The 25,142-nt window shown below is 38.2% G+C and overlaps 2 protein-coding genes across 6 annotated transcripts in view; one reads left to right on the plus strand and one right to left on the minus strand.

The window, feature by feature from the left end:
• Positions 1–25,142, minus strand: part of LOC133648689 (MAM domain-containing glycosylphosphatidylinositol anchor protein 2-like) — a 562,410-nt gene that overhangs the window by 497,859 nt on the left and 39,409 nt on the right. The gene's annotated exons all lie outside the window — the stretch shown is intronic.
• The window catches only part of LOC133647864 (uncharacterized), a 40,503-nt gene continuing 34,768 nt past the window's right edge, over positions 19,408–25,142 (plus strand). For 2 of the 4 annotated variants that reach the window (XM_062043593.1, XM_062043590.1), the window contains exons 1-10: positions 19,408–19,467; positions 20,676–20,762; positions 22,760–22,900; positions 23,099–23,223; positions 23,393–23,529; positions 23,676–23,769; positions 23,868–23,967; positions 24,163–24,422; positions 24,530–24,716; positions 25,011–25,138. In XM_062043593.1, the coding sequence (XP_061899577.1) occupies positions 19,452–19,467; positions 20,676–20,762; positions 22,760–22,900; positions 23,099–23,223; positions 23,393–23,529; positions 23,676–23,769; positions 23,868–23,967; positions 24,163–24,422; positions 24,530–24,716; positions 25,011–25,138 (1,275 nt within the window). In that variant the 5' untranslated portion in view covers positions 19,408–19,451. The remainder of the gene's footprint in view (positions 19,468–20,675; positions 20,763–22,759; positions 22,901–23,098; positions 23,224–23,392; positions 23,530–23,675; positions 23,770–23,867; positions 23,968–24,162; positions 24,423–24,529; positions 24,717–25,010; positions 25,139–25,142) is intronic. The other 2 variants (XM_062043591.1, XM_062043592.1) reach the window with 2 other exon arrangements.

The following is a 25,142-nucleotide window of genomic DNA, read 5'->3' on the forward strand; positions in this document are numbered from 1 at the left end:
AGCTTATGGCAGGGGTGACACACTCTAGAAGTGTTTCCGCACACCAGTCAGGCAACATCGGAAATGAGTGAATTCATTTCAAAGATGCACATTTCCTCTACTATGGTGGTGACGATGACGACATCCCTGACAGCATAATTTAATTACTTTTAAGTTACATATTATGTCATCACCATTGATGTAAACAACCTGGTACTATTTATACTACTTGCAACAAGCCATGTAAGGGCAATGAGTAAGTGTACGTGTGCGTGCATTCGTGTGTGTGGTAAACTGCACACTAGAAGTGAAGCCAAAGCCATGCAAGTGTGATCTTTTCCATTCACGTGTGAGTGCACTGCACGGTCCACAGCACTGCGCTCTATTTGGCTTTGAATATATATTTCAGATATATATTTAGTAGACTCCCTCTCTCTCTCTCTCTCTGTCTCTTTCTCTCTCTCTCTCTGTCTCTCTCTCTCTCTCTCTGTCTCTGTCTCTTTCTCTCTCTCTCTCTCTCTCTCTCTCTCTCTCTCTCTCTCTCTCTCTCTCTCTCTCTCTCTCTCTCTGCAAAGTGTATTTTTTTAAATTTTTTGTGGCAATAAGCAAATCTCCCGCTGTCATTAAGATTCTCCTTCGCGCTCTAACCCCCTTCCAGGGCACGGGGGGAGGTGAGAGCGCAAAAGCCTCAGCTGTCATCACAGTTTAGATCACTGTTCCCCCCACACTACCCCCACCCCCATGTGCCCCTCGTCCCCACACCCCATCCACTCCGTCCCAACCTCCAGCAGCGAATTATGCAACCATGGAAAAAAAAAAAAAAAAAAGAAGGTCACGAAAATAAAAGAAACAGGAAGTGAAAGAAAGGTGATTTTCTAGTGTTTAACGAGGGACCTTACGGCGTGTTAAGCATAAGAACGCTACAACACATCTATGTCAGCTTCATGGTCATCTCAGGAGAATTTAGTAGGAAATGCTACGAAAAACAGTGGACGACAACAAGTCGATATTCATTATATTAGGCTTCAATTTGTCTGGACTGAATTGTGTTTTCATAACTGTTCGTTTATATTGATACCGTATTTTCCGCACTATAAGGGGCACCTAAAAACCTCCAATTTTGTCAAAAGCTGACAGTGCGCCTTATAATCCGGTGCGCCTTATATATGGACAAATATTGAGCCACAACAAACTTCATTTTCATAAAGTTTAGGTCTCGCAACTACGGTAAACAGCCGCCATCTTTTTTAAGCAGCTGCCCCCGTAGAAGAAGAAGAAGCGCACGGTGCATGCTGGGATATTTGACGTTTCATTTCCATTTGTGTGTTTATGTAAAGACCCCAAAATGGCTCCTATTAAAGGCCTACTGAAACCCACCACTACCGACCACGCAGTCTGATAGTTTATATATCAATGATGAAATGTTAACATTGCAACACATGCCAATACGGCCGGGTTAACTTATAAAGTGCAATTTTAAATTTCCCGGCACACTTCCGGTTGAAAACGTCTATGTATGATGACGTATACGCGTGACGTCATGGCGGCAACGGAAGTATTGGTACCCAATGTGTCACCATACAAAAAGCTCTGTTTTCATCGAAAAATTCCACAGTATTCTGGACATCTGTGTTGGTGAATCTTTTGCAATTTGTTTAATGAACAATGGAGACTGCAAAGAAGAAAGCTGTAGGTGGGATCGGTGTATTAGCAGCGGACTGCAGCAACACAACCAGGAGGACTTTGAGATGGATAACAGACGCGCTACCGTGAGTACAGCTTTGGCTTCGAAACATTTGATCGCTTGCCCGTATGTGCGTGTCGCTATGTGCATGTCACGTACGTAACATTGGGGAAATATATGTTTCTTGCCGACTCTGATGGCGGCCAGGGTGTCGTCGAAAGCTACAAAGCCCGCCGCCGCTCCGTAGCTAAGTTAGCTTCAATGGCGTCGTTAGCAACAGCATTGTTAAGCTTCGCCAAGCTGGAAATTATTAACCGTGTATTTACATGTCCACGGTTTAATAGTATTGTTGATCTTCTGTCTATCCTTCCAGTCAGGGGTTTATTTATTTTGTTTCTATCTGCATTTGAGCCCGATGCTATCACGTTAGCTCCGTAGCTAAAGAGCTTCACAGACGTATTGTCGTTGAGATAAAAGTCACTGTGAATGTCCATTTTGCGTTCTCGACTCTCATTTTCAAGAGGATATAGTATCCGAGGTGGTTTAAAATACAAATCCGTGATCCACAATAGAAAAAGGAGAAAGTGTGGAATCCAATGAACCCTCTTACCTAAGTTACGGTCAGAGCGAAAAAAGATACGTCCTGCACTGCACTCTAGTCCTTCACTCTCACGTCTTCATCCACAAATCTTTCATCCTCGCTCAAATTAATGGGGTAATCGTCGCTTTCTCGGTCCGAATCTCTCTCGGTCCGAATATCTCTCGCTGCATTGTAAACAATAGGGAAATGTGAGCAGCCCTATCCCCTGTGACGTCACGCTACTTCCGGTATAGGCAAGGCTTTTTTTTATCAGCGACCAAAAGTTGCGAACTTTATCGTCGTTGTTCTCTACTAAATCCTTTCAGCAAAAATATGGCAATATCACGAAATGATCAAGTATGACACATAGAATGGATCTGCTATCCCCGTTTAAAAAAAAAAAATCATTTCAGTAGGCCTTTAAGTGTGTTGTCTGTCTAATTATAAATAATGCAGATGAGGCGTGTTGGCTGAGTTCTCAACGTTTACTCATAGCGTGCTCATAACCACATTCTAACTGCCGGCATGACGACATACAACAACGCTTCTCAGGGCTACCGCGCATGCTCGTCACTCCCGTTGCATGCTGGGTAGTGTAGTTGTTATATTTGCTAGCTCATAACATCACATTAAGAGACACGCTTACGCGCTCAATTCAATATTCGCCGTCATTCCGGGTGGATTGACAAAAGAACTCCAGCCGCTAGATATTGGTGTCAACAGGGCATTCGAAGCTAGACTGCTAACTGCGTGGGAACAGTGGATGACAGAAAGCGAACACACGTTCACCAAGACGGAGACAGCGCCGGACGACAAATGCCACTATCTGCCAGTGGATCGTAAATGCCTGGGCTGATTCAGTATCAACTGTGGTCCGAGCTTTCAGGAAGGCAGGAATTGTCACTGAACTGCTAGACAACAGCAGCGACACTGACTCCATTAATGACAACTTCGACGAGACGAAGCCGGCCATTTTGGATGCCGTATTCGCTCAACTGTTTAATTCGGAGACTGAAGAAGAAGAATTCGAGGGATTTGTGGATGAGGATAAACTTCATAAAGTGAGCTTTACATGTTTATTTTGTGTGTTGTGTTGTGTGACATTAACGTTTGAGCAACGTTGAGTTATTGATATTGTTATTGCTCTGCACTATTTCGAGTGTTACTATATTGTGATTGCACTAACGTTTGATTTACCGTAACACGAGTAAATCAGCTGTTTATTTATTTTGGGAGTGAACAGAGTTGTCAGAACGCTGGTTTGTAATCTATTAATAAAGTTTGACTGACCTATCTGACTGTTTTGTTGACATTCCCTTTAGCGCAGTTCCATCTAATGGATGCATAGGTGCGCCTTATAATCCGGTGCGCCTTATATATGAACAAAGTTTTGAAATATGCCATTCATTGAAGGTGCGCCTTATAATCCGGTGCGCCTTATAGTGCGGAAAATACGGTACTTTATTATTATATTGTGTTCATCCTCCATTGGGAAGCTCCCTGGTTCTACAGGTAACAGCGGTAATGATCCTTCCACTGGTTCACATATACGGAAACCTTGTTACAAAATTTACGTCTTCTGGATCATCAAGTTTGATCGGATCCTTGGCCGTCCTTCAGAGCCGAAGCCGACCCCGGCGGGTACGGTTTGAAGACCTCACAAAACTGTCCAATCTCTGCCGTGTTTATTTCTTTATCTGAGTGTTTGAGAATTTTTGAGTTAGAAAAAGTCTTGAATAAGGCCTGCTCAGTGGCCTTGTGGTTAGAGTGTCTGCCCTGAGATTGGAAGGTCGTGAGTTCAAACCCCGGCCAAGTCATACCAAAGACTATAAAAATGGGTCCTATTACCTCCCTGCTTGGCACTCGGCATCAAGGGTTGGAATTGGGGGTTAAATCACCAAAATGATTCCCGAGCGCGGCCACCGCTGCTGCTCACTGCTCCCCTCACCTCCCAGGGGGTGGAACAAGGGGATGGGTCAAATGCAGAGGGTAATTTCACCACACCTAGTGTGTGTGTAACACCTGATCTGACCCAAAATTGATCCCCAGCAACTTTCCGAAGCATCAAACAGGTTTATATGAGGTTATATCAATCAATCAATCAATCTTTATTGCAGACCATAAGATCCATTACACACATAAAAACACAATACAAAACATTAAAAAAACAAGATAATAAAACATAGAGCCCAAATGTCAGTTTCTGACATACAAATATGTGTGCCAATGGTTCCACAGTCCGGATAAGTACCTAACAGAACTGTTAGGTAGTGTATATACATTTCTCATTCTGTTTTGCACACTCTTGGAGTCAATGTGTGCATAGTCATGTATACAGTGTCATGTACATAGTGTATGTACTCCCCCCCCCCCCCATTTTTTGGTATATACTGTTTTTCAAATCACCTGACATGTATACTGTGTATATGCACATAATTTTTCAATTTTTGTAACGTAATTGTTATATATACATGTTACAGGTTATATATCTTTTATTATTGAATGTATCAAATGTGATGAATATTTAATGGACCACAATGGAAACACGCCTTTTGGCTTTTTGTGCCATCCATTTGCCTTTTTAAAGCATTACATGGATTCAATTCTTTAACATGTCAATAAACTTCTCTATCAATCAATCAATGTGAGACTATCAGTGGTACTTTAACTTTAACTTTTAACTTTAAATGAGATCGGTTTATTTCTGAGGACCCCCATTAGCTTGCAAGCATACTGTACATGTAGCATACCTGCAAGTGTAACCCAGCTGGTTCAGCCCCATTCCACAAAGGAATGGGGCTGTTATCTTGATAGATTGAAAATGAACACCAATGAGTTGACTGATGAATATTATCACATAGTTTATTTAGATAGTATAAATAACAACAAATAAAGATAGAATACTATTAACCGCAACATGTAAGTGTAAAAAAAAAAAAACAACATTATGATTTGTACATTTTCAGAATGTACTTGTTTTATTTTTAAACAAGGAAAACAATCTGAAGTTGTCTTTATTTTTAAGTTATCGTGCTGGGATTTTACCAATACGGGCCCACTTGGGTGTATATTTTCCTCCATGTGGCCCCCGATCTAAAATGAGTTTAACACCCCTGCTTTAGACACTTAACGTTGATCAGACCACAATGATGAGGTACATTAAAAAAAAAATTACAACTTAGGACTGAATAACAATGACCCATGATTCTAAGTAAAAATAAAACATGTACATTTAATAGAAACATCATCACATTTTACCACATCTGAAACCACAATGCATTATGTATTTAGTACACATCTGTTCTGTTACATTTATAATGCCAAAGTAACTCACTGACAGTTTCTGTATTAGTCCAAGAAATATTCATATTGAAGTGGTGGTAAGACACATTTATCCAAATAATTTAGAATTTAGTCTTCATTTAGACCTAAATGATACAGTTACAAAATTGGAAAATCAAATAAACTGATCTGATCTGTGTGTATCACAGTTTTAATGACCCATAGCAATGACCTGCAATTAAGTTTGTTTGTAAAGATAAAAAAAGAAGCTTTGATGTAGTTACTGTAGCTACTTTTCTCATTTAATTGTAGCCCAGGTACATTTCTCTGGAGGCTTGCTTCAGTGTAGTGAAGCTATAGTTAATGTAGACTAAATTAAAACTTAGCTTACTACATTTTCCAAGTAGCTTACCCAACACTGTATACCATACATGTAGCATACATGCTAGAATACAAATACAAAATATTTGACTATTAAAATTCTTAGTGGAAAACAGCACTTTTTGTACTATAAGTAGTTTCCCAAAAATCCAAAATACCAGTTGTCTATTATCACAGCACATTTTTGCATGAAATCTACTTGCATTGTGTGTATTTGTGTGTAACGTGCGAGTATCACACTTCCTAAACAAACTTCCTCTTGAGTAAGAAACCTTAAAATGACCCCTCAGTATCATGCATTATTAAGGCTGTAAGTCTTAAAAAAAAAAAAACAACCTTGCAATGGGAATAAAAAAAGAAGTCACTTTAAGGTCAAAATCAAAATGACTATGACTTTGTGATGTCTGTACGTGACAACACCGTAATGATGGCGGAGTGGATTAGTCCCAATTACGAATACTTAATTGTTTATTTATTTGCCTGACGATCAACTCATCACTGGAGTCAAATGCGAGGATGTGTTGACCCTCCACATTTGACGCTGACTGATTAGTCCTCATGCAATTAAGTTGATTGCTCTATTATTGGATCAACTTTACTGAATTTACTCCACCAATTTGAATAATTGTGTCTCTTATCAGCTCAAATTGTTGCCAGCTCTGAAATGTAAGCATATGATACAGTACAGTAGAGGGACCTATTTATGTTATAATTATCTTTCTTTGATTTTATAACTGGAACAAGTAATTCACTTTTTTTAAATGAACAGCAGGCTTCAAAGCTAGTTGAAATGTAAACAATGGGAGTGAGACAAGATAACATCCTCACTAATTGGACTAGTTCAACACATGTCCAACCCTAACCTCAATCTACAAGGTAAACTAAACCAGGATAAACCAAAACCCTAACTTTAGAGTATGCACATGACCAGCCAAGGATATATGTACCCCATACCCTATGTTCCATAATCAGAATTAGCCTTGAATATATCAAAACACATTCCCCCATAAACGTAAATGTATTCAAATACACCGAAACCCCAACTTCAAGATTTCAACTTCAAAACCCTAACTTCAGGATATATACATGACCAGCCAAAATATACTGTACCCATTACCCAGACTTTGTTCTACAATCAAAATTGGCCTGGATATGCCAAAGTACATGGCTTGCCGCAAATACACAGAGACCTCAACTTTGAGATTTATTTTCAAGAACTACAGAATATATCAATGCGCAAATTAAGTAGTATACACTGGACTCACCCAGGATATACCCTATGCGCTAATCTTGGTCTGTAATCCAAATTAGACGAGACTACACCAAAAACTCGATACCAAAACCCCCACTTTCAAGATTTACTTTGAAGTACTACAGGACAGAGGTGGGACCAAGTCATTGCTTTGCAAGTCACAAGTAAGTCTCAAGTCTTTGCCCTCAAGTCTCGAGTCAAGTCCCGAGTCAAGACAGGCAAGTCCCGAGTCAAGTCCAAAGTCAAGACTGGAAAGTCTCAAGTCAAGTCCCAAGTCCTGCATTTTGAATTTCGAGTCCTTTCAAGTCCTTTTAACCACAGACTAATATATTTACACAGATTGTGTATGCTTTTAAAACGCTGTATTTATTTATTAAAACAAGTGCATTTGAAATTGCAGGAAAAAAAATAGTGCTGACATTGCACTTCATAATAGCACTATTATCCAGTCATTTTAAACATTTAACTCATTCCTTTACAGAATAAACACATTTGAAAAAACAAGTGCAACTGTACTTATTTGCACAAAAGTGTTAACATTGTATTTCCATGGCATATTGCATTGTAACTAGTTCCACAGCAGTTTCTATCCTGTTCTTACCTTATCTCATTGATCTCATCTCATACTGTATGTGTGTTTATGTGTGCGTACATATGAAAAACATAACAAAAACATAAACAAAACAATGAACAGAGTTGTACTTTTTAGATGTCAGGGCCCTATGCAATATGTACACATATTCTTAAGATAGTATACATTTTACTGACCTTTATTTGACTATGTTTGTGTTTTTGTAGGTGGCTAAAATACGCGGTGCTGCTGACCGCCGTCTAACGTTATGTTACTGTGTGTGATACATTGACTAACGTAACGTTAAGTGTAGGTACCTCATGCAGCCCTGCTTAAAAAAAATCACTTGACAAAAAGTATGAATGAGGTAGCGAACTGCAGTGGACGCAACATATTGCCGTGTTTGCAATGACGTTATAACCATAGACATCTTATAAGTAGACGCAGCATTGGCTGCTGTGACACGAGCAATTTGGCCGCCATCTTGAAGTGGTGATGAGGAGCCGGCGAGCAGCCTAAACTGACAGTTGACAGGTAGAAAACAAAGATGGTGTTCAGCGTTTTCCTACTCAAATGAGCGGACTGTGGAAAATAGGAATCGGGTGATTACTTTTCACAAGTAAGATTTAACATTAATGTACTACTGGTTGTATTTTATGAAAATAATATTACCACAGAGTTGAGAAGGAGCAAAGATCTTTAATACTTGTATGTGAAAATCACAAAGAAATCTTCTGGGGGAGGATGACCCCCTTTCAGGGGTTTGGTTTACAAACTTTCAGCCCCACCTAAAACAAAATTCACCAGCCGCCACTGATTATGATGCATTCTCATTTTAGGCAAAATATAAGACAATACTTTCTTAACAGTATAATTGTAACCAGGAATAAGTCTTCAAGTAACAATATTCAAATACTAACATTGTTGGGTAAGACAAAATTTGGTTTTATTCTAAATCCAGTGAAACAGATTGGTGGTTTTAGCTGATATAAAGACTTCCAGGTGTTTATATATGTTTATGTTGAAGTATTTGGCAGACGCTTTTATCCAAAGCGACATACACTACCGTCCAAAAGTTTGGGGTCACATTGAAATGTCCTTATTTTTGAAGGAAAAGCACTGTACTTTTCAATGAAGATAACTTTAAACTAGTCTTAACTTTAAAGAAATACACTCTATACATTGCTAATGTGGTAAATGACTATTCTAGCTGCAAATGTCTGGTTTTTGGTGCAATATCTACATAGGTGTATAGAGGCCCATTTCCAGCAACTATCACTCCAGTGTTCTAATGGTACAATGCGTTTGCTCATTGGCTCAGAAGGCTAATTGATGATTAGAAAACCCTTGTGCAATCATGTTCACACATCTGAAAACAGTTTACCTCGTTACAGAAGCTACAAAACTGACCTTCCTTTGAGCAGATTGAGTTTCTGGAGCATCACATTTGTGGGGTCAATTAAACGCTCAAAACGGCCAGAAAAAGAGAACTTTCATCCGAAACTCGACAGTCTATATTTGTTCTTAGAAATGAAGGCTATTCCATAAAATTGTTTGGGTGACCCCAAACTTTTGAACGGTAGTGTACATAAAAAATACATATAAAACAATGACTGTAAACATGATAATTTAAGGGAAGAATGTAATACAAAATATCAATACAAAGTGTCAAGACAGAATAAACTCTCTGCTGCTGCAGCAACAGAGATACAGTCTGTAAGATATATAGATATCTAATGTATGCATACATTGTTTATGTAGGATATACGCATATATATATAACCTAATCATATTGTTTCTTTAATTTAAAAATAGCTAACCGTTTTTTTCCCCTTTCTCTGGGATTATATTCCCAGTTTTGATCTCGGATGTCTGGTCACTTATAGCGTATAAGAATATTATATTACTGTTAAGCAAACTATGAATAATAAAACACGCCAAAACATGTGTCCTTTATCATAGCTACACGTATGACAAAAAAGCGCGTGAAAATCAGTGGTATTCAGTGAGGTAAGATGAATTAAATGCGCTGACAGTTCATTGCTCCTGCCAAATGAATTGCACTAGTGGAGCGGATCACCACTCCAAGATGGCGGCCCCGCGTCTCGTCTGCGCCTTTAGGCAGTAGCGCTCCATGCTGCGTACCCTTATAAGATGTCTATGGTTATAACGTTAGCAGTGAGTTTACAGCCTCACTGATTTAACTACACAGCAAATAAAAGTCACGTTACTTAGCCAATAAACGTTAGCTTACATTCAAAACTTACCCTTCTTTGTGCAACTTCAAATGTCGAACGAAGTTGGAAGTTGCTACGTCTCCGTCTATAATATTCGAACTGCATGATTTGCAAAGGGCTATTCGTTTTTTGTTGACCGAGTCGTAGTTTTAATACCCGAACGAAATTAACTTTGGCCTAATAATTGTTTCTCACTGCCGCATTGTTTGACAATTCTTCTTCATTGGTTGTCCTGCAATTTGATTGGATGAGAGCTGTGGGATGAAAACAGCGTAGATCTAATTTGATTGGCTGTTGTACTGAGAGCACACCAGCTGACAGGAACAACACGCTGATAGACACAGACGAAGAAAAGGAAAAATACGGAGCGGCGCGCTCCCAAATAACTTTTTAATCTTTCGGTTTTGGGGAAAGTAGTCACAAGTCATTGATGTTAAAGTAGACATCGAAAGGGTAAAAGAAACCAGATTTTTGGGAGTATTAATAGATGATAAAATGAACTGGAAATCTCATATACAAAACATACAACATAAGGTAGCAAATAACATTTCAATAATGAATAAAACAAAACACGTCCTGGGCCAAAAATCACTTCAGATTCTCTACTGCTCACTAGTGTTACCATATCTGACTTATTGTGCAGAAATATGGGGAAATAACTACAAATGTGCGCTACATTAGTTAACCATGTTACAAAAAAGATCAGTTAGAATAATACATAATGTTGGATATAGAGAACATACAAACCCTTTATTTATTAAGTCAAAAATATTAAAGTTTGGTGATTTGGTAAAATTGCAAACAGCTAAAATGATGTACAAAGCAATCTATAACCTGCTACCAAAGAATGTACAACATTTCTTCTCAACTAAAGAGGAGAAATATAACCTTAGAGGAAAAAATAATTTAAAACATGTATATGCACGTACAACACTTAAAACTTTTAGCATAACAGTATGTGGAATTAAATTATGGAATGGATTAAGTAAAGAAGTTCAAAATTGTACTGACATGATCCAGTTTAAGAGGTTGTTTAAATTAATAGTGCTTACAAAGTACAAAGAAGAAGAATTATGAGAAAAACTTCCAACCTTATTGAAAATATTCTTCATCTCAGTATGTTAATAATGACTGAATTAATTAATTACATATTACCAACTGTCGTATATACTAATTCATAGATGTTATTTTATTATATAAAAAGGTCAGTAAATGATTTTATATAATTGTAAATGCTTTGAAGTGGGAAAGGGGTAGGATTAAATAAGCTTTGCTTCTTCCTACTCCTTTTCGGGCATGATGTAAATGAAATGATATGAAATTGTGTGATGTATTATGATGTAAATGTGTTCATGTTCGAAATAAACTAAAAGAAAGAAAGAAAGAAAGAAAGAAAGAAACAAAGAAAGAAAGAAAGAAAGAAAGAAAGAAAGAAAGTCCAAGTCGAGTTACAAGTCTCTTTACATTTTGTCAAGTCGAGTCCAAAGTCATCAAATTCATGACTCGAGTCTGACTCGAGTCCAAGTCATGTGACTCGAGTCCACACCTCTGCTACAGGATATACCAAAACCCTCACTTCAGGCTATACACATGACCAGCCAAGGATCCTACAGTATATCCTGACCTTGTTCTATAATCAGAATTTGCCCGAATATACCAAAACACATATTCCCATAAACGTAACTTGCCGCAAATACACAAAATACTCAACTTTGAGAATTACTTTGGAGTGCTACAGAATATAAAAAAAAACAATAACTGTTTTGGTATACACTGAGTTCACCCAGGATATACAGAATGCCACTGATGTCAAACTCCAGGCCCGGGGGCCAGTTTTGGCCCGCCACATAATTTTATGTGGCCCATGAAAACCTGGAAATATCAATAGTATCAATTGGTGGTATCAATAGAGTTCTTGACAAAACATACATGTACTGCATACAATTCTATATGTTTTATACATTAAGATAGGCTCAGCAGACCCTGCAACCCTGAGAGGGACAAGCGGTAGAAAATGGATGGAGGGATGGATTATCTAATCATGTAAATATTATATTATCATATATTCAAAACTTTTTATTTGTTAAAATATTATTAAATACTCAAAAATATGCCCTGCATTATGATGTTATAGCAAATTATAAATTAAACTGTACACTGTATGAAAGACAATACATTTTATGGTTTAAAAAAACCCAAAAACGGGCAGCTTAGTAGCCATAATTTTACCTAAAAAAATGGTGGTAACTTTTTTCCATTTACAGGAAATGCTGTAAAAACCCATGCAATTTCTACGATAAAATTCCAGCAACTGAGCTGCCAGTGATATCTACGGATTTATTTTTACAGTGTACATAATATATATATATATATATATATATATATATATATATATATATATATATATATATATATATATATATATATATATATATATATATATATATATATATATATATATATGAATCACTGTAATCAAAAGCATAGACAATGATGTAATACCTGTAATATCATAACATCATCTGTATATATTTAAATGGTATTCACTTTTACAAATGGCCCTCTGAGGGCGACCATAACTGGGATGTGGTCCTCAATAGAAATTAGTTTGACACCCCTGCCCAATGTGCTAACCTTGTTTTGTACACTAAACTAGACGTATACCAAATAATCTATCCGGGTATGGATTGGACTAGCCCAGGATATATGAAAATGCAGGGTATACACATGACCAGGCAAGGATATACTGTACCCTGACATTGTTCTATAAACAGATCTAGCCTAAAATATACCATAACACATTACTCCAAAATCGTAACTTGCCGCAAATATACAGAAATGCCAACTTTGAGATTCACTTTGAGGTTCTACAAAATGTAGCAAAACACTAACTTTGTGGTATACACTGGACTCACCCAGGATATACTGTATATTATGTGCTACCCTTGTTCTGTAATTTAAACTAGACCTGTTTACATGAGTACACTGACCGTGTTCGGGGTGTACACCAAACAAGCTCTGGATTTATCTTTACCAAAATGGTATCTCTAAACTGAAGTGACTTAGTCAATACCACCATCCTAACCTCAAGGTATACACTAAACCAGAGGTGCTTAACCTTTTTGACCTCGAGGCCCAACTTCTCCACTACAGAGGGGTCCCGGGCCCACTCAAATATTAACAATGAATTACCTCAGGGCATTCAGTCAATCGCAACTGGACTGTTTGGTTTGTCTTAGAAGACTTTTCGCCGCTGATCTGAGTAGACCTTATCAGTTCGTGCTCATAGACTTAGATTGGCCAGAGCTAGTCCAGCGGCTGGTGCCAAAACCACCACCATCGTAGTGAGAAAAACAATGCAATACTGCATAAATACAGTTGTTTTTCTCACTACGACAGGGCTAAACCATCTTTGCCCAGACACACCTTCCTGGTTTTGGAGTATAAATATTTGGAGTTTTGGCCCTAGCCTCTGTACTAGATCTGACCAATCTAGGGCTATGAGCACAAACTGATGAAGCCTACTCAGACGAGCGGCGAAACGTCTTCAAAAACAAACCAAACAGTCCAGTTGCAAACGACTGAATGCCCTGAGATGACAATGACCTAGATCAGGGGTCGGCAACCCGCGGCTCCGGAGCCGCATGCGGCTCTTTGCCCACTCTGTTGCGGCTCAGCTGCATACTTGCCGACCCCCCGATTTTCCCAGGAGACTTGTGGATCTCAGTGCCTCTCTAAGAAAACTCCAAGGGCAATTATAATCCTATGTGCACGCTAATTACTAAATAAAGGGCGTGCCCTAAATGCACTGCAGTAATTGTCCACTATGGCATTTACAAACAGCGTGCCAGCCCAGCCACATGTTGTATGTAGCTTTTACTTGCACACGTAGGAGACAGCAAAGCATACTTACTCATCAGCCACACAGCTTACACTGACGGTAGTGTAACACAACACAACCAATACCCAGAATCCCATGCAGCCCTAACTCTTCCGGTCTAGATTATACACCCCAGCTACCACCAACCCCCACACATCAACCCTCCCCCCTCCGTGCGTCGGTTGAGCGGAAGAGTTAGGGCTGCATGGGATTCTGGGTATTTGTTGTGTTGTGTTTATGTTGTGTTACAGTGCAGATGTTCTCCAGAAATGTGTTTGTCATTCTTTTTTGGTGTGGGTTCAAAGTGTGGCGCATATTTGTAACGTAACAGTGTTAAAGTTGTTTTTGTATGGCTACCGTCAGTGTAAGCTGTGTGGCTGTTGAAGTAGTACGCCTTGCTGTCACTTACGTGATCAAGCTGAAGCTGCATTCTACATGTGGTCAAACAGGTACGCTGTTTGGGCATACTGCAGACGGCGCCAAAAGCAGTACCATCACGCCCTGATATTCGGGAGTCTCCCAGAATTAGTGAGAGGATTGGCAAGTATGACGCCATCAAGCGCCATTCATTGAAAACTCGCGGGCCGCACTAACATCAAATTTCCATATTAAAGTGCGTACCGGTGCGTGTGTCTGAGACCCCTGGTTAACATAGCACAAAGCAATTTAAGCTCTGCATGCGGTGTTTTTCATTTTAAATTTAAAAATTTGTTCTGTGGCTCCCATTATTTTCTTTAATTTGTGAAACTTGCCAAAATGGCTCTTTGAGTGGTAAAGGTTGCCGACCCTGACCTAGATGAATGAGAACATTCATAGACATAACACTGAATTAGTAATCGTACTCTTAATTTTGATCGTATTCAATAATTACATATTTTTCACACTTAAATTATTTCCATTTTCTAAATATATTACCCGGTGGGCTTAATGTACATATTAATTCTGGTTGTGCTTACCGACCTCGAAGCAAATTTATTTGGTACAAGGTGTAATTGATAAGTGTGACCAGTAGATGGCATCCACCCATAAGAGATACGTGTGGACTGCAAGTTGATGTCTGTTCAAAAAATTACGCTAGTAAAGCAAGCCCAAAACGTTGATGTTTCATTGAGAATATAGAACATTACAAATGGTGCTCAAAAATCTGTCAAAATGTTTTAGTCAACTTTGGTAAGCTATGAAGCCGCACCGCTTGATGGATTGTCAGCTCATTGCAGCTACTGTAGTCAGACGTACTGTACTTTAACATACCGGTATTATTACAGAAGGACTTCAAAATGTCACCTATTAGCAGACATATTATCTGGCGTTTTGTTTCGCAATATTATGCAAAACTAACTTTTCTTACCTATTGGTGTCCAGGGTGTACCCCGCCTTCCGCCCGGATGCAGCTGAGTTAGGCTCCAGCGCCCCCCGCGACCCCGAAGGGAATAAGGGGTAGAAAATGGATGGATGGATGGATTGGTACCTGCTGTTGTGTATTTGGAATCTGAAAAAGTCCACAGTCAACAAGCTCCTTTTTTACTCTAGCCTCTTGTTGTGGGGCATTCATCCACCACTGATGCCATGTCTAATACAAAGTAGTGTACAGTTCTAACTTGTATCTGTCAGTAGACATGATTTGGAAGAGCTAAAAACTACTTACGGTTTACAACTTTGTCAAATGATATGAAATCTTGTGTTAATCACAAAGATTATTTTTTATTTAACACATAAACTTTAGGCTTAGTCCAGGTTGATTAGAAAAATGAGTACTAACCAAATATACTACATAAGAAGGGACTCACAATAAAGTGACAAAAATCATATTTACATACAATTATGTTGTGCTAAAATAAATAAACTATATTAATAATTAATATATTTCTTAACTAAACTGTCAATAAAATAAAAGTACAGCTTAGTCATGAGTTTTGCGCTTCAGAAACTTCTCTATGACTTTAGCTCCAGACTTCTTCTGTTTGTTTGAGATTGTCATTACCAGACTGTACCATACCATACCAACATTGTCTAAAGCCCTTTATGCCACAAGTGGTAGAAAAGTGTATTCCAGCTGAGTTTGCAGCGCCCCATACGGATCACAGCTGAGAAACAACTGGCAGCCCTCGGGGAAGCGCGTGGAGCCCAACAATGGGCCCTGTGGTTAAGAAACACTGCACTAAACTAGTCCCAAGATATACTGTACCCTGTTCCCTGTTTGATAAATTAAACCTTAGAGAACCAACGTCCTCTTTAGCAGATGTTGGTTTTTGGTGTATTTTCTTTGCCAGAGTTACACGTTTCATAAAATAAATAAATCAACACTAATCTATTGGTGTTGGCCCTGCGATGAGTTGGTGACTTGTCCAGGGTGTACCCTGCCTTCCGCCCGAGTGCAGCTGGGATAGGCTCCAGCCTGCCCGCGGCAAACCCAAAAACAACAAGCAATAGAAAATGGATGGATGGATAGTCTCCAGTGCGGAGGATGCTGGTTCTCAGGAGGATATACCAAAAAACCCAGCATCAGGGTATACACTGGACTAGGGATGTTCCGATCAGGGTTTTATGCTGCCAATTTTGATAGAGATCATCCATGAGTGGGATTGGCCGATACAAATACTGACAACAATCACATGTATTACTGTATTACTACATTTTTCTATTTATTTATGGTGAGTGTTATTGACAGTTTAACAATACCAATATATAAACTAGTTCCTTCTTCCTTTCCTCGAGTGTAGTGACAGCCAAAGGGGATCGGCGTTCGTGATCGGAAATTAAATGCATTGCCGATTTCAATGTTGATCACAAACCTTTTTACGAAAATCGGTGACACATCTATCAGCACATTCCTTTAACTGGAGTCAACCAGGAAATACCCAAAAACTAAGCTGGGTATAGCAAATAATGTATTTACCCGGTTCTATAAAATGGATTGGTGAAAATATACCAAAACTTTATCATCACTGTACCACCTGACTAACTCAGCCCTACATGTGGTCTATAATATGAACTCTGAGGACCTCAGAGGTGATTGCAAAATAAACACTGGATTTGTCCAAGAAACACCCAAAACCTAAAGTCAATGTCAGAGTATCAAATGAACTATCCCAGGACTTTCTCTATAGTCCAGAATATACCCTGGTACCCTATCCTCAAACCTAATCAATCAGCAAACAGAACCAGCCAAGAACAAAGCAAAATAGCTGCTGATTGAGTAGTCTAATTGATCACAAAAATCACTAACGAGCTTATCAATGACAACAAATTGTAGGCATGTAGACACTAGAAGGAATCCACGTGTGATGTCTTTATTCCAACAATAAATGCACTTGGCTCGCAGCTTAGCCTGCTGCCATCATCTTCCGTGCATTTAAAGTTTACAGTGCAGTTCTAGAGCCGAATATGAACCACACGCTAATAGCTGGCATCCGTTCGCCAACGCCGGCATCACAACATGCTAACGGGTTTTCCCTGTGACGCAGCGACAGAGGTTTGCAGTGGCGAGAGCAGGGGAGCATTTGATGTTTGCCAGTTGAAAGAATAAGCCTTCCTTTGGGTTGCGCTTTGCACAGAGGCACGCTGGGATTGAAAGAGCACTTGCCCAGGGCTAAAGGGGATTTTTGGTGGGTGTCACACATCCAATTACCTCGGTAGCATCACAGAGATCCACGGAGGGATGCATGCACACACACGCCCATACACACCTACACACACACATCAACACACACATTCATGAACAGGCGCCAATTGCAGAAGACCTCTCACGGCTGAAGGGCCGCCGCCAAATTTCAATACTTTGCTCCTCTGCTGGATCGACGCTGCGGAATTCATGAATATTATCAGCGAGTGTCGGAATGTGGCTTAGGATATAAATATGGAAACATCAGCCAGCTTTGTTACACCGATTTGGAGGGCGTCATTAATGCATCTACTCACACATTTGCATTTGGATCTGCAGATCCACTAAAAGGCATGTTGCTGTATTTTAAGTATACAGTCTAGGATTTAAGTGTTTAATATCTATGTCACGAAACTCTAAAAATGCCAAACAGCAACCAATCCCTATCTGATTGGACTTGTTCCTTCCATTCTGGAGAAAAGAATGCTCTTTTAAATGTTAGCGTCATCACTTCCACTCTAATGAAAGTAAAGAGGACGCTCGGGACTCACTCAGTTCAGCAGTCAAATAATTCAAACTACAAAAAAAATTGAGTTCAATGCGAGTTGTGTCAGAAAATTTCCAGGACTATTCATGCAATTGTTTTATGTGAAAAACATCCTCCACTGCAAATTCTTGCCACAGGTCCACACAGTTCCTGTAAAGATTTACTTTAAATAAAGAGGTTCCACTTTTCAAAATGTACTAACTTAATGCTAATTTACAGTACATTGTATATACCATATACATGCTACAATTAGCATTAGTGATTTTACATGGCGATTTCAACAACTCCAAATTTGGCAATACACAATGAGATGCGCTTTAAGATTGAACAGCTATTGTGTAGTAAGTACAATACGTACGGTATAAACACTTTGTAAGGCTGAACAAAAGACAACTCTGGTACATTAAACTTAAAGGCCTACTGAAATGAGATTTTCTTATTTAAACGGAGATAGCAGATCCATTCTATGTGTCATACTTGATCATTTCGCGATATTGCCATATTTTTGCTGAAAGGATTTAGTAGAGAACATCGACGATAAAGTTCGCAACTTTTGGTCGCTGATAAAAAAAGCCTTGCCTGTACCGGAAGTAGCGTGACGTCACAGGTTGTGGAGCTCCTCACATCTGCACATTGTTTACAATCATGGCCAGCAGCAGCGAGAGCGATTCAGACCGAGAAAGCGACGATTACCCCATTAATTTGAGCGAGGATGAAAGATTTGTGGATGAGGAAAGTGAGAGTGAAGGATTAGAGGGCAGTGGAAGCGATTCAGATAGGGAAGATGCTGTGAGAGGCGGGTGGGACCTGATATTCAGCTGGGAATGACTAAAACAGTAAATAAACACAAGACATATACAGTATATACTCTATTAGCCACTTGTATATATACTCTATTAGCCACAACACAACCAGGCTTATATTTAACATGCCACAAATTAATCCCGCATAACAAACACCTGCCCCCTCCCGTCCATATAACCCACCAATACAAATCAAACACCCGCACATCAACACACACATTCATGAACAGGCGCACAACACACTCAATCCCACAGCCCAAAGTACCGTTCACCTCCGCAAAGTTCATACAGCACATATATTTCCCCAAAGTTACGTACGTGACATGCACATAGCGGCACGCACGTACGGGCAAGCGATCAAATGTTTGGAAGCCGCAGCTGCGTACTCACGGTACCGCGTATCCAACTCAAAGTCCTCCTGGTAAGAGTCTCTGTTGTCCCACACAGTAAAATCCCCAGTGTTAAATATGCAGTGTTAACATGCATTACATCTATCAGAGTTATTACAACAACAGCTGGAGTAAAACGCCCCCCAGTGTTGGTGTTGATTTCCGTCGTTAAACGAGACAGTGTTAGAGGTACTCTGATTAGCCCCGCCCTCCAGCCCCTCCTCGTGTCCACACCCTGAAGAATTTTCTGGAAGCCATTTTCTGAATGTTTAAGGACTGTGGTAAGTTGCTTCTCCTCTCTTACTAAATCAATTATTTGTCATTTGTAGCATCATGTGAGAATTTACTTTATATTGTTGCTCAATATGTAATGAAGTTATTTGTGTACGGTTTTGTATCTTAAAAAAAATGGTATTCTAAAAGGGCTAATGTCACCCAGTGAATGCTAGCTTAAATGTTAGCCACCTCAGACTTTGTTTTTGCGCGGGCTGTGGGACAATTTCAAACATTATGTGAAATAGAATATTTAATATGTAAATTGTACATAATTATATACTGTATAAACCTGGAAAACTTATATTTTACTCACTTATTCACAAAATACTGGTTTTCACTGTAGTATAGTGGTGTACATGTACACTTGAGCACTTAAAATGCCTAATGGAGTGCTTCAGTACTCATATCTTTTCATTATTATTATTATTATTATTTTTTATGTATTTATTTTTCTAACTTTTAATACAAGGGATTTTCGACCACGGAGCACAACATTAGAAGAGTCACTTTAACACGTTTGTTACATTTACAGGAAACATTTAAGCCCAAAAATAGATCATTTTTGCACCCAGTGCAAATAATGCAGAACCTTTGTCATTCCGCGCCCACAACAGTGGAAGCTAAGTATGTTAGCCGCTTGGCTAGCAGACGAGGCTAGCAGACGAGACTAGCAGAGCACTGGGCGGACAGGTGAGTTTACCGCCGCTGCCACAAAGCGAAAGGAGGAACTCGTATGAATACCACAGTGTTTCTATGTCTAATATCAGGTTAGTGTGCCGGGTAATTTTATCATTGTATAATCTTGTGACTATATGCTCCGTGTACAGGCTGGGAAAGGGAGAGTGAAAAGATGTCAAAGTATTGTAAGGACGCCACTCGCGCCGTTATCAACAGTTGACAGGCTTTAATGAATGTCGTAACCCGACTACTGTAAGCTGTATTCAACCCCAAAATAAATATATAATAATGAACGCTCAGAAACCGGCTTTTACTCTGTTCTTCGTTACACACACAGACCAAACTTGAACCTCCCCTTGCTTTCACAAATGCATTGCAGTTCATAAAATAATAATTTAAAAAAAGGTTGCAGTATCACATATACCCAGAACTGTGATACGTTGACTTCTTTTCTGGCATTCTGAATGAATGTGCATGTGGATGGATCTTTATTATGTTGCTCTAATCCTGCTTATGTGCTATATACTTTCTACAGGGAAAATGCTGGTAAAAGTGAGACTGGGTGATGTCCAAAAAGTTGTTAGAATAACAGAACCAAATTTGTCAGACTTTTTGAATGCAGGTAGGAATTTGATATTGTGAAAGTGATGTTTGCACACAAGCTTTAACTGTGCTATGAGCAGAGTATGTACACAGCCTTGAATGTCTGGAAATACAGTGTTTTCCAGGTTTGAAATCAGAATCATCTTTGTTGGCCATGTATGTAAAACACACAAGGAATTTGACTCCGGTAAACTGTGCTTTTTCTGAAACAATGAACGAAAAAATGCTGGATTTACTCTGTGATGGCCAGTGTCACAATTTAAAAATGTATAGTTTGATGTAATTGTGTTGCTTCCGGTGTAAGCATCAAATGTGTCTGGGTGGGTCAGCCCAGTTATTTGTCATGCAGTATGTATATATATATATATATATATATATATATATATATATATATATATATATATATATATATATATATATATATATATATATATATATATATATATATGTATATGTGTATATATATATAATATATTTCAATTAAATTAAAATTCAGTTGAATTTAGTTATAGAAAACTGCTCTCACTTTATAACTAATGGTAAGCACAAAGTTTATATTACAACTCAAATGATAGGTTTGAATTCCAAATTTAGTGTCTGTAACTGGGTTTCCATTACAGATTTTTTGCAAAATAAAAGCAACATTTCTAAATGACGACAGTCTAATTGCGCATGAAATCTTATCCCGCTAGAATTCGGCATAGGAAGATGGACTCTCCAAAAATCCATATAACACTCCGTATTTCCATGTTGTTATAACACAAAATGGCTTCAAACACTCACAAAATGCTACAAAAACCCATAAAATGACTTAAAAAACACACAGAATACTACAAAAACCCATAAAATGACTTAAAAAACACACACAATACAACAAAACCCATAAAAAGACTTAAAACACACATACAATATCCCCAAAATACTCAAAAAACACAAAAAATGACTTAAAAAACACACGGAATACTACAAAAACCCATAAAAAGACTTAAAACACACATACAATACCCCTAAACACACAAAATACTCAAAGAACACACAAAATGACTTAAAAAACACACGGAATACTACAAAAACCCATAATAAGACTTAAAACACACATACAATACCCCCAAAATACTCAAAGAACACACAAAATGACTTAAAAAACACACGGAATACTACAAAAACCCATAAAAAGACTTAAAACACACATACAATATCACTAAAATACTCAAAAAACACACAAATTGACTTAAAAAACACACGGAATACTACAAAAACCCATAACAAGACTTAAAACACACATACAATACCCCCAAGACATACAAAATACCCAAAGAACACACAAAATGACTTAAAAAACACACGGAATACTACAAAAACCCATAAAAAGACTTTAAACTCACATAAAATAACCCCAAAACACACAACACACTCAGAAAACTCAGAAAATGACTTAAAATGCACATAAAATACCCCAAAAACACACAACATGACTTAAAAAACCCACAACATGACTTAAAAACACACAATATACTCAGAAAATGACGTGAAACACATAAAATACCCCACAAAACACACATAACACTACAAAAACCCATGAAATGTCTTAAAAAACACAAAATACTCAGAAAATGACTTAAAACACACATAAAATATCCCCAAAACATCTGCTTCTACATTGTTAATGGCGAGGTTACTAAACAATCACCTGTTAGCTTACCAGCGTGAAGATATGCAGATAAGATTACAGGTATCATAAATCATGTTTCATTTTATGTGTTTTTTGAATTGAGTGTGCAAATTCACATTTGTTGCCCCTTTTTTTTTGGTAGCCCTATTTGAAATTATATATAGGAGTACCAAGTCATTAGGTTTTTCTAATGATAATGTTTCTTATATTTGTGTATACAGTATTTGTTTTGACTGGGCCTTTCAACTTTGGCTGTGTGTTTCGCTTCAAAATATCTGATTTGAAACTCATTTTAAAAATATATCAAATGACCTGTCGGTTTCTGCTTTTTTAATGTTTCCTAGCATTTGCCAAATTCGGTGTCCCAGCTGTAACAGAAGGTGTCAAAGTTGTTGACAGTTCAGGGACTGAGATAGATGATGATGTTTTTGAGGAAATTGTGAAGGATCCATCCACTGGGGTTCTAACCATCAAATACGAAACAGGTTTGTTACCGCTTTAAATTTGTAAGCTATATGAAAATTTTTATTCCAATAGTGAGAAGAGGTAAATCTTTGTTTATAATCAAGCTAAGTAACTTTTTTTTTTCAAAGCAAACCGATATTCTCCATTAGATTAGGTGTGGGTTTATGAGCAAATTGTGTCCAACATGTCTTCTTTTTCCTTTTTGCAATGGTGGTTAGAATCTATCTCCATAGTAACCTCTCCAAAGTCCCAATCATCCGTTTGTTCATTGGACTCAGACACAATCATCCTTGAAGACACTCCTACCAGAAAGCGTCAGAGGCTGAACTCTGAAGCTATGCAAGTAAGACTTCATACAGGCACTAATGCTTTGTATTGAACAAGGATTAAAATGGTTCAAACAATGATCTTAAATTGCATCGTATGAGGGCTATGTTTAAGTTATGTCCAGATTTTAACATTGTATTGTACTAAATATAGATTTCTTAAACTGTTTGATATTTTTATTTCAGCTGGTGAAATCCATTCTTACCAAGAAATCAGGTGGAGAATATATAATAAATGAATATAACCGAACTAAGTCCTTGACAGATGAGAGCAGAAGAAAATTGGTGAATATACTGGCAGCTGAGATGACGGAGAAGAATGGGTAAGTTGTTTATTGGTTTTGATTGGCACATGTGTTCTTATTTAGGTTTCAGAGTAATTTTAAATCTAAATTAAATAATAAACATTCCACTACATCTTATAAAACGTGTGTATGACAAATAAACTTGAATGTGATTTTTTTTTAAGTACATCTCCATCTAGACAGGTGAAGGAAATGTATGCACAAGGAATTGTGAACTTGTTCCCCAACCTCAAAGACCCATTTTCCAAGAATGGGTATGTGAGTTACACACTCTTAATTGTTGTTATAGTTTTTATTTTGAGTCGTCCCAGAGTATGTTGTGACTAATAGTGCCTATTTTTGCAATTCTCTAAAAGGAACATTTTTATGATAGCAACAGTAGTACTGGGTACTTGGCCTGGAGAATTAAAACTATTCAGAGATGCAGTGTTAAAGAAAGACGATCATCATTTGGAGGTAATCCTATACTATTCTTGAAAAATGTATTGAATAGAATAATCATATGAGCACTTTTTGGTTTTGTTGCATCTGTTGCAATGCTTTTCAGCCAATAGCCAAACATTTTTTCATAAAAGTTGGGTCACATCCAGCTGACAAAGTGTTTTGAACTGTATGTGATTGTCATGAGTAGTATGTCCCCATATTGTTTAGCTTTGGCGGAAGGACCATCTGATGAAGACAAGTCGGGAGGACCAACTGTTGGACGAGTTACCCAATTCATTCCAGAGATTGTCCTGTCTGAAGATGAGTGCAAGGAAGCGATGTCACTGATGAAACATTCGGCTGACGTGGACATGGTCATCAAAAAGATGAAGCTGACATTTGCCCATCGGCATAACATGGTCCTGGACCCACAGCAGTCAAGCAACATTCTATCTTATTTTCCTCGTTTTAAAGACATCAAAGGCTTGGTAATTATCTCATCAACATTTTCTATATTAATGTTGTACAACTATTGCACATTTTAACTGTCGTTTACTGTGTAATTTTAAAATTGGTACCTAACTTCCCACTACAGGTTGAACAGGATTTTGTTCTAATGTTTGGAGAGGATGTATCGGGCAAGTTTCTGGAGAAGTGGCCAACCACATTCAAAAAGAAGATCATCCAACAATGCAGAAAGCTTCCCTCCATCACTGAGCTTGAGGAACTCCTGATGGCAGCTGACCCTCCTGAGGATGGGGCTGAAGTGAACGTTGACTTTGGTAAGATGTTTGTAAGGATACATTCATTTAAATGAGGAAGCATGTTCAAAATGCGGACTTACAACCATAATTACAACAAAATTCCAAAGTCTTTGGCCTCACCAAGAAGATTTAAAAAAAAAAAAAAAAGGAGCTTCTTCAGGTGTTTTTAAAGTGCCATATTTTATTTATATATATATATATATATATATATATATATATATATATTAATGAAAATGCCACTGACCTTGCAGTGTATTAAATTAAATTGTTGGTCCACATTTGAAGTAGGCTATCAAACTTGTTCTGTTTCAGGTTGGGACAGTGATCTCTCATCGATTTTGCTGCTCTTGCACTTGATCCCACCGACTGCTCTAGGTCGGAAGAGGCCAGGAAAAGTTTCTGCATCCCGAGCTGAGAAGCATCTTGTGGTCTTCAAGAAGGTTT

This window comes from Entelurus aequoreus, linkage group LG04 (assembly GCF_033978785.1).
Source record: "Entelurus aequoreus isolate RoL-2023_Sb linkage group LG04, RoL_Eaeq_v1.1, whole genome shotgun sequence".
NCBI classification, from domain to species: Eukaryota; Metazoa; Chordata; class Actinopteri; order Syngnathiformes; family Syngnathidae; genus Entelurus; species Entelurus aequoreus.